At 36.1% G+C, this 11,102-nt stretch overlaps 1 protein-coding gene across 2 annotated transcripts; it reads left to right on the top strand.

Annotated features, from left to right (window-relative positions):
* Window positions 1-3,351: 3,351 nt before the first annotated feature.
* On the top strand, window positions 3,352-10,289 carry LOC133806986 (uncharacterized). Of its 2 annotated transcripts, XM_062245082.1 has the most exons (18): window positions 3,352-3,597; window positions 3,681-3,750; window positions 3,894-4,009; window positions 4,106-4,369; window positions 4,462-4,559; window positions 5,013-5,175; window positions 5,265-5,375; window positions 5,730-6,743; window positions 6,857-7,009; window positions 7,087-7,186; window positions 7,258-7,352; window positions 7,877-8,068; window positions 8,148-8,204; window positions 8,286-8,357; window positions 8,565-8,663; window positions 9,183-9,314; window positions 9,408-9,578; window positions 9,665-10,289. In XM_062245082.1, exons 2-18 carry the CDS (start codon window positions 3,729-3,731, stop codon window positions 9,830-9,832), a joined length of 3,027 nt encoding a protein of 1,008 aa, XP_062101066.1. In that variant the 5' UTR covers window positions 3,352-3,597; window positions 3,681-3,728; the 3' UTR covers window positions 9,833-10,289. The 2 variants fall into 2 exon arrangements, with proteins under 2 accessions (XP_062101066.1, XP_062101067.1); XM_062245083.1 differs by having other exon boundaries at window positions 3,352-3,750.
* The last annotated feature ends 813 nt before the right edge of the window (window positions 10,290-11,102 follow it).

Raw genomic sequence — 11,102 nt, 5'->3', positions numbered from 1 at the left:
TAGGGGTTCAGATTTATCCAACTGAGGTAAGAATTTTCCCTTGATTGTGTGAGTTTTTCTTGTGTTTTTGGTGTGTTCTTGAGCTTTGAAGCTCAAGTGTTGATTTTTAGTTTTAGTGAGAGTTTGGTTGAGTTTTATGGTGGGTTTTGATGTTTATGAGACACTGAGACCATTTCCATGGTCAAAATTAGTTAAAATCGTGTTTTGGGACGATTTTAGGGAGGATTGCGATTTCTAGAATCGTTGAAATTATGGGTTCACGCGGCTGAGCCACATCGCTGTTCTTGGGGCATTGCAGCCCGCATGAACCCAGCGAGACAAGGAGATACCTTTAACCGCCTTAGTGCCGCAACACTAGGTGGGTTGCGTCGTGTCGCATGCCCTATGGTTTTGGGCTCGGGGCTTTCTAACTTGTTGAGCATCGCGACCCTTAATGGGGGCCGTGGTAGCTCAAATTGGGAAAAAATTAGAAATCAGGTTTTGGGTTACAGGAACCTAAACCTAAGGTCTCGGGAATGGTTATACTACCCGGTTTAGTAGACTTCAAAGTCTTGGAGGCTAGGACTTGGTTCAAAAGCCTTTATTAGTTCGATTCTTGATGAGTATTCCTTATTTGGTTGTGACTAGGGTGTATTGCTAGGCTCGGGAGAAAATGATCGCACTCAGGATCATTATACCTAGTTTGCTCAGGACTTGAGGTAAGAAAACTGCACCTGGAGTGTGCTTAGGGCTTGAGCCCCAGTTATCGAATATGATTATAACTGTGCTTATGATGTTTTATTAAACATAGTTGACTGCGCTATGCATATTTGTGTTAAGTGATGTATGCTTACTGTTATATCTGAATATAGAAGCTCGACTTATAAACCAAGAGCAACAATAGTGTGCGAAATGCAGGCCGGAATGGCAGGGCCAATATAGCAGCTCGACTTATAAGCTGAAAGCGGCAAAGCATGCGAAACACAGGTCGTGAAGGCGAGTCCAATGTGAGGGTGCAGTCCCCACTTGTTCGACAAGAATTGGAGATGAATGCTTAAGTATGCATCTCTCTCGGTTGGGTCGGACGACCATCGCATTGAGCGTAGGGCTGCTCGGCAAAGCGTGTGGAACGCAGGTCATGAAGGTGAGTCCAGTGTGAGGGTGCAATCCCCACTCGCCCAACAAGAACCGGAGTTGAATGCCTATGTACGCATCTCGATCGGTTGGGGTTGGTTGGCTGGGCCACTCGGCAGGACTGTTTCTTGGGCCGTGTAATTAAGAGCGAGTTCTGTTTAAGGGTGTAGTACCCACTCACCGGCTAGAATCATAAGTTATGTACCTGAGTACGCACTTCGCTCGGTTGGGCCGCTCGGCAGGGCTGTTTCCCTGGGCCGTGCAGTTGATTCAGAGAATAAAAATGATCTATTTGTAAACTGTAAAAATATGTTTACTAGTTGTATGATTGGAATAAATGTATTGGATAATTGTGAAACATGCGTTTATTGCTTTGAATATTTGGATATTGTTATGCCTTGTGAGGTTTTCTTGCTGGGCCTCGGCTCACTGGTGCTCTATGGTGCAGGTAAGGGCAAAGAATAGCTGGACCAGCCATGAGTTGGAGGGCTTCGGGGGCGTTGTGAACATATGCGGCCTGCTCGACCACCACGGGCGAGATTACTTGCTGGATCTAGGATTGAACCCTAATTTTGCTGCCTAGGCCGTCCCTTTGTATCTATTTTTGTGTATGTAACACTTTATAAACCCATTTTGGGATCTTGTGTACAAAGTTAAACCTTTTTAATAAAACGATTACTATTTGACCAAAAATTTTAATACCTAATCTTCAAGTTAGTCTTAATTACACATTTTAAGTCTAAATGACTCGTTTAACGAGTTAAGCACTATTTTAAAATACATAGTGTAACAGTCCTGGATTAGTAGAGCATTACACAAATGTTTTATTTTCTTTTGGACTATAAAATATACCTCCTATCGTCTCTTTGGAATACCCTACAAACATGAAAAATAAAACTCTAGTTCGTTTCTCGGATGTACCCTCTCTCCTAAGCAATCGAAGACACTTCCCACATTAGCGATATACGCTTCGTCGTCTACTTGGGATGGATTGTTGCAGACTGAGCGGCTGACTAATCTCTCGCTTTTGTTATAGGCCAAGGGTACTTGGCGACCTTCCAGGTTTGTCAGTGGCGGGGAACGATCTGCCCGACTTCGAGGCCACTCAAGGTTCGCTACTCTCAAAATATCAGTATTTCGACGTTGAGGTTGCACTTCCTCATTTATTAGCGGTGTGCCCCCTTCAATTTACTCTCAAACACGCCGTGCAAGCAGCCGAACGTTGCAGCAAGTCGCCACTTATTGGGAGTAAATCACTAATGGGAGGGTTGTGCAGCGTCGTAGTGGGAGAGTTGTTAAACAAATTTTTTGCTCTGAACATGAAGCATATGTCTTTGTATTAGACGCTGATAAGGACGATCCAAACCCTCAAATTTCCATTTCATGGGATAGCTTTACCTTTTTTGTTTTTTTTCTTGGGTTTTAGGTTTGTTGTATTAGATCATTCTTTATTGATTGTTTTGTGGGACATGGTGCAAAATAACATTTAATGATGTGTGAACGTAAGTAAATGTCCATGTTTTTAATTTTGTAGTAAAATAGTCTAATCTTCTCCTTAATATCACATATTACCAAATATGTCATTTAACAAATTACTATTTTATTCTAAATATTTTAATATTATGATATATGTATATTAGTTTTGTTTAATTAGTTTTTATTTTAAAGTTATTTTGATTTTTTTTCGTTTTTTATGGGTTGTTGAATGATATATCATACCACAAAATATATATACTGAGTTGAAAAATAATATACCATCAAAACTTACAAAATTATTACTAAAAAATGTATATATTATGCTAACAAAGTTATATACTACTATTAAAATGTATATAACATGATACAAAATTATATACTACCACTATGTATAATAAAATAGAAACTAAATATCATAAATATATATACTATACCACAAAAAACATATATACTAATTGAAAAATAATATACCAACAACTTATAAAAAACTTAAAAAATCAATATAACATTAAAATAAAAACTAATTAAACAAAACTAATATATATATATACCACTATATTACAGTCCTAAATAAATTATAAAAAATGACAATTTAGGTAATCACTAATGTAAAAGAATCATTTCTCTACAATTTAATCTACAATTTAAAAAATAATTACATTAACTTCTTCCCCTTATTTTGATCATTTCCTATCATTTCTCTTAAAAAAAAATTAGGAGCAAAAATGTATACAACTAAAATAAAACTTTACTAGTCCAAGTAACTTTTGGCCATTGGTGTCTATCCATAATTATTAGAGGAAGCAAAAATTTTAAAGCCACATTCTGCGCCGGCGGGAAGATTAAATCATCGGAAAGAGAGTGGTTTGTTCTGTGAGGATTAGGGCTAAAATGACAGTGAATTTTTCTGGCTTCGCAGGACGCAGATTGGATCTGAAACCCTAACCTACATTGTCTAATTCAGAGTATTCCTGACTTGAATTTCAGCTTTAAAGCCTTTCTGTACAGGTAATCAATTGTCATTTTCCACGAGAAACCCCAATTCTGATCTCCAAGTCTGTATTAATATTTTAATACTTGCATTGGAGTAGACATTCTGGTCTGGGTTGCCGTTGTTAGAAGCTTTTGCTATCATCTTCATGGGAAAACCTCTTTGCTATGGTATTGTTTTCTCGTCTTTTCCTTTTCTGGGTTTAGTAGCTTCGTGTTGTAAAATTCATGGTTTATTATAGTGTGTAACGGTGATTGTGACTTGTGCAGTACAGTTTGAAATTGAATGCTGTTGTCGTTTGTTTTGTTATCAGATGCGGGGAAAATTGAAGTTTCTGAAAGTTTTATCAATAGAATATATGGTGTTTTCTCTGAAGGCACACACTTTGCTTCACCACTTTCCTCCTTGAGGACAAATGAATTCGACTTGGTAATGACTTATTCTTATCTAGTTTGTTTTTGATTGTGTTATAGTTTTTCTTCTATGATTTCCAACTCACAATTCATTTGTAAATTACTTTGAAAGGTGCGAGCTTTACTTGAAATGTTACAAGGGTTTTCTAGTTCCTTATTTTATTGGGACAATGATGTGAACCGTTTTCGTGCCAAAACTGGGATATATGTTGCTCATCTTTCTCTGACAAGTCTTAACGCCGTTATCAATCAACTTATGTATACCGGAACTTGCTTGCAACTAGTGGGAGTTGTGGTCGCCAAAGTTGAGAAACGGGCAGGATCTTCTCCACCTACTTTGAGAGCATTTGCATGCTCTGCTTCTGCTTGGCTTCGTGTATGTATCTGAAAGCTAAACATCTAATAAAAGTATGTTCATTCTAAAATTTTGTTATAATTTTCTTTCTCTAACTTGTTCTCTTGTATCAGAGATTACGTGATATTGCTCTAAAGGAACAGACGAAGATGAGCAATGCTGGAACTGGATTTACTCCTACCTTGTTGGGATTGACAAATTCTTTATCCAGGTTTGTAATGATCGTTAATTTAGCTTTAAGTACTCTTATCTGAGTCAGGGGTAATCCCTAATTGTTGTTGATTGAGCTGTCCTTACCGAAACTGATATACCAATATTTTATTTATTTATTGTTATTTGTCTAAGTTTAAATTTCTGTATTCTTTTCACCTGAATCATTTTCTAATGTAAATTTGTTTGCTCAGTAAATCAATTAAAATAAGGTTTGTGAGTGGACACATTTTGTTTTTCTTTTCTCAAAAGAGTTACCAGCATGAATTTGTTTATAGGTAGACATGCTTGTTTACGTATTGTCTATGTTACTTTATTTCCTTGACCAATCATGTCTGACACATGCTGCCTTCAGTTTGCTAAAATTGTCTCAGTTCCATCAATGATACATTAATTGAAAGTGCACTCTTGATTTTTCTTATGTAGATTGCTGATTACTGTTTATTGATATTAGCCTTTGTTCAGGTGCTGAGTACCTATTGCAAATAGTGCATAGTGCTGTTCCTCAACTATTTTTCGACTCTAATTCTTCTGTTCCAGCAGCTGACATAGCAGTTCATATCCTTGATTATCTTTACAAGAAACTAGATGAAGTGTGTCTTGTGCAAGGTGGTGAGGTTGTGACTGGTTTCATGGCACAGTATTATGCTTTTAGTTATGTTCTCTTCATCATGCAATCAAAGTTCATAATTTTTAATAATTTCAGGAGGAAGGATATCAGATGCTACTTTATATATTTATTGGAAGTCTGTTGCCCTATATTGAAGGTCTTGATTCGTGGCTTTTTGAAGGAACACTTGATGATCCTTATGAAGAGGTAATTGTATTAAAACCTTTTTTTTTGTCCTAAAAGTTTAACAATTTTGTTGTGTTTCGGGCATTTGAAGATAATTTATTCTTTCTCCTAATCTTACAAGAAGGATAATGTGGCACAAAAAAGGAAGTATATAAATGAGTACTTTTTTTTGGGTCCTGTGAGTGTGTATTTGATAGATTGATTACTCTCTTTTATTTATTAGTTGAATGTTTTCTACCTTGCATTTTATTTGTACCATGTATAGATTTCATTTCATTATTTGTGTAGGCAGAGTATAGTTTGAGGTGTTCTTTGTTTTAAGAATGCTATATTTATATACTCTAGGCTTTTCTGATCTTGTTTTCTTCTTTGCAGATGTTCTTCTATGCTAATAGAACAACATCTGTTGATGAGGCTGACTTCTGGGAAAAGAGCTATCTGTTTAGGCAAACACAGTGTCTAGAGTTAGATTCTGATATAACTGCTCTAATTTCTTCCTGTGGCCTTGGTACTATGGTAAATGAAAAGAAGGAAGTTGGCCAAAGGGAATCCATCTCGATTTCTAGTTCTAAAGGGAAGGACCGGAGCAATGTGGACCTTCAAGCCTATCCTTTGTTTATCAAGGACATAGCTAGGGCAATTGTTTCTGCTGGAAAGTCATTGCAGCTGATTCGGCATATTCCAATAACATCCTCAGTAATAGCTGGCAGAGGATATGAGTATGACGTTGATACTGGTTTTGGCAATTTAAAGGATGGTTTTTCTCACGGTCAAAGCATTGCTGGTTTAACATTGTCAGAAGCTTTTTGTGTGTCATTATCGGGTCTTATAGGTCATGGTGATCACATCTTCCGATACCTTTATCAAGACGACTGGCATAAGAACAATATTATTCAATCATTTGGACTTTCTTTGAATCAAGAAAAAATTGGAAGCGATGAACATGAACTTTTGCCTGGGGCTTGCTTTGAAAAATTTTGGTATAAATATTTTGTTGATACACTATTGGAGAAAAAACTGATTAATGTTGAAACAAATGGAGCTATAACAAGTGGAGAGAAAATGACTGAAGCTGATGCAAATAAATTACTTCTTTTGAGAGCCTTCTGTCCAGAAAATCCTGCTATTACTGTGTGCCAAGAAATCCTTTCTAGGAATAAGGAGGCCTGGAAAGCATTAAATTTATCCAGAAATTTCTATTTGCCCCCTCTAAATGATGAGGTCTTACGAAAGGCTATATTTTGTGAGAGTGACACAATTTCTGCTGTGGAAGGAACAGACTATACTTTTGGTTTCCAGTTTGGTGAATCTGGGTATCTTCGTACACAGGATGACTCTAAGATGTTGGAAACCTTGTTTCCTTTTCCTACTGTTCTTCCTTCCTATAGGGTACCTTTTATTTTTCACGATTTCTGCAAGTTCCATTCCTCCCCAAATCTGGAGCTTCTATAGATTTCCTTCGGTGGATTTTTGTAATTGTTTTTATTGTTTCTTGGAAACAGGATAGTTCTTGTCTGTTAGAGCTCTTACCTTTCCAGAAAAATAGCACCCTTCCATCAAGAGTTCTTAGCTGGGTTCGGAATTTCAAGCCTAAAAATAATCTACTTCCTGTGGTTGTTATGCAAGAGTGCCTTACTGTGTATATCAAGAAGCAGGTAAAACTGAGCCAGACTTGGTGCGTTTTTTTGGTTAATAATGCTGTTCATGTATATAAAATTCACTTATGTTGTAGGTGGATTGTATTGGCCAACATATATTGTCAAAATTAATGAATGATTGGAGGTTAATGGAGGAGCTAGCTGTTTTGCGTGCCATTTTTTTGTTAGGATCAGGTATCTATTAAATTGAAATTCTCATTTTCTCTGTCTCTTATAGACATTGACACATTCCGTTCTCTCTGTAGGTGATCTGTTACAGCACTTTTTGACAGTGATTTTCAATAAGTTGGATAAAGGAGAAACATGGGATGATGATTTTGAGTTGAACTCAATATTACAGGTGCAGTGACATGTTTCTAAGAACTACTGTGTGCTGTTAGAAGTAGGTTTTATGGATATATTTTTGAAGGGAAGAAAAGTGGAGTGATATATAGAAGTGCAAGCATGTTTCTGATAATTGTTTTGACATTGTTTTTGTTTTTTGTTTTTTGTTTATTTATACACATTATTTTTATTTTTGAAATTTTATCATTGTTATTATATATATTATACCGCTATTTCTGAAAAGAAATAGAGTAAGGACTGTTGATGTTAAACTACTGACCCTAAGGGTGTAGTCTGCTGTGTCATAGAAATTACTGTCCAAAATTTCATATAATATTAATTGTTTATATTAAATGAAATTTTAGGCACTAGTCAATAACTTGGGATGAAGGAGTTCACAATTGTATGTTACTGTGTTAATTGAATTAGATCATGTGACAGTGCCTGTAGTTTTTTTCACTATAACGGATCTTATATGTTCAGGCTGTTTTTCCATTCTTTCACTCGTTTTAATGACCATACCTGTTCTTAATACTGCAGGAATCCATAAGAAACTCTGCTGATAGTGTGCTACTAAGTGCTCCAGATTCATTAATTGTGTCCCTGACAAAACATCCGGGTGTAAATGACAATGAGCAATCTAGTACGGGTTCCCTTCCATCAACTCCTCATAGAAGTCGTGCACACATCTTCGGAATCGATGGCCTTGATTTACTAAAATTTACATATAAGGTCTACTCTATTGATAGTTATGCTCTTTCTTGTAATCCATTCATGTTTATTAAATGTGTATATATTTACATTTCAACAGGTGTCGTGGCCACTTGAACTCATTGCTAATACTGAGGCAATAAAGAAGTATAACCAGGTATTTTTCCACTTTTAGTTTTAGTACCTATTTTTAGAATCTAATTCTATTTCAGACAATAATGTTTTAAATACAATGTAGGTGATGGGGTTCTTATTGAAGGTCAAGAGAGCAAAATTTCTACTCGATAAAGCTCGGAAGTGGATGTGGAAGGTTTATTTCTACCCGCTTGTTTTCTTGTTCACACTGTATTATCAAGGTGTATTAGCATGATTTTGAAGTGTTTTATGACATTAGTATATTCAACTACTGTAACTATTAGAATATGAGGAATTATCGTGATTGGATTTTTTCTTCACTAAATACCAGCTGTCTGGTGTAATTTGGCTTTTTCATTGACCTTTTTCTTTTTACTTGCAGTGTAAAGGTGCTCCAACAAATCACTATAAGCATCACTGGTTGGTGGAGCAAAAACTTCTTCATTTTGTGGATGCTTTTCACCTATATGTGATGGACAGAGTAAGCTTTTGTGAAATTAACTTGAAACTTGGACTTTTAGTTGCAATCTATGGCCTGTGGGAGTGTACAAGGTTTTTATTTTTATTTTTATTTTTTATCTCTCCTGTCCCTCACTTCTGCTTATAGTTTTGTTTGCTCTAAGGCATGTTAACGTGTGTTCTGGCTTCTTTTATCTTTTAAACCTGTGGTTTTAAAAGTTTCAGTTTACCTCTTGCTATTTTCTCCATCACCTGTTGGTTGTCAAAATTCTACTGATGTTCCTTTTTGGGTGCATTGTCCTTTATACTTCCTCTTTTTCAAGGACGGTATTTTCTTTTAAACCAACGAAGAACTTGGCTTTAGGGTATTTCATACTGAAGTTAATCTTAAAAGTTCACTTGAGGGTAGTGGTAATTATATTCTGCATTTCAGAAGCATAACATTGCCACCAGAGTATTACTTTTCCTGGTACATTTTGCATTTTGCTTATGTTTGATAAAAGGGTGAAATTTTAAATTTCTAATAGGATGTAGTAATCAGGTATATCACAGTGCATGGCAAGAACTCTGTGAGGGCATGGCAGCTGCTCGTTCTCTGGATGAAGTGATAGAAGTACATGAATCCTACTTATTGTCAATTCAGCGACAGTGCTTTGTAGTTCCAGATAAGCTGGTGGGTAGCTCTCTCTCTCTCTAACTGCCTGGATCTTGTATGATTATTCTGTCGAAAAGCTTATCAGAATTTATTGTTTTCTTTCTCCCTCAGTGGGCTCTCATTGCGAGTAGAATCAACAGCATCCTTGGATTAGCATTAGATTTCTATTCCATACAGCAGACACTGAGTGGTGGAGCAGTTTCTGCAATTAAGGCCAAATGTGAAATGGAAGTTGATCGCATTGAGAAACAGTTCGATGATTGCATTGCTTTCCTCCTAAGAGTAATCTTCTTTCATTTTCCTTGTTTCACCTCAACAAGTTTTGAGTTTTAAAAAAATTGTGCCTCTCACATGCGGTGTTAATGCAGGTACTTTCTTTCAAGCTGAACGTGGGTAACTTTCCGCATTTGGCAGATCTGGTTACACGAATCAACTATAACCACTTCTACATGTCTGATAGTGGGAACTTGATGACTGCCCCATACTCTGAAAATGCAGCAAGAGGGAGAAAATCATTTGTTGGCAGAACAGAGTGATTGTTTCTGTTGTTTGTGTGTTGTTATTTTTTTTTTCAATATAAATTTAAAAATATAGTAGTATAGTGTGCATAGCAGTGTCTACTTCACATTAGTCTGAAGAAGATCACGTGAACTTGAGCCTGAGCCTGAGCCTGAGCGAAACAGTTTGCTCAACTTTGGTTTGCCAGGATGGAAGTTCATGCATCTGCTGCCTCGGAAAATTTGGCACCGGCATCCGTCCTGTTAGTATGCAATGGAATATGTATGGATGACTTGGGATGATAATCACAATGAATTTTGAGGCTTCAATTGTGTCGAAAACAGAGTATGAAATGCTTCTCCTCAAAAAACAATGGGACACCACGCCGGTAATAAATCTCCGACTAGAAAATGGTTGATCTTAAATATGTAATTATTTGTAGTTGTACAAGCAAAGTTTGGTCTATATCCATGCTGGTTCTTGCCTTTTCCCCCACACGCAACGCAAACTTGTTTTTATGGATGTCTTACAAATTGAGGTTATATTTACTTACAAAGTGGGCATTCTGTCAAAAGAGCTGGACGTAAATGAGTATGAACTAATTAGAGGGCCCAAATAGTTGTAAAAAGTTATATTTATAATAGTACTACACCATAGTTTAACAAAATAAATTTGTTATTATAAAAAATATCAATATCATTCTTTAATGGGAATAAAATATTCCTGTATAAAATAAATCTATCCTCCACACTAAGAAACACGAAAATAAGTTTAATGCATGTAAAATTGGTTAGCAAAGCTTCAGAAAACTTGTCAATGCTCCAAACTCCAAAAATTGGAGATTTGTGCTCACATTCCGAATTCATGAGATGGCTATACTATACAACACCCTATTGAATATTTAGCATCCTATTCCTTAGCCATGGACGAAGTTATCAGACCATTATTAGGTTGAATTAATGGGTTTGAGGGGTTGTCCAGCTTAAAGCTGCAAAATGTTGGCCAGATTTTTTGACATGGTATGAGTTCGGTACGAGTGAGGCATGAGCAAGACACTACATGGAAAATATGAGCTTCGTCAGACAACATGTGATTGTAGGTTGTGCCAGGCCCAGTTGTCAAGCACAAAGACACAACACGACAAGTTTGAATGCACGGTACAAAATCATAAACAAACTGGTTTAAAAGTTCGACACTTGTATGAAAATTACTAATTTTTATATTTAAGCCAAAGGTATGAAACTTATAAATTATAATAATTATTTTATATTTTTAATACAAATTTAACAAGTAATATTTAAATAAAAT

Source organism: Humulus lupulus, chromosome X (genome assembly GCF_963169125.1).
Source record: "Humulus lupulus chromosome X, drHumLupu1.1, whole genome shotgun sequence".
NCBI lineage: Eukaryota > Viridiplantae > Streptophyta > Magnoliopsida > Rosales > Cannabaceae > Humulus > Humulus lupulus.
Note: the sequence above shows the minus strand (reverse complement) of the source record. Positions and strands in the feature narration are given on the sequence as shown.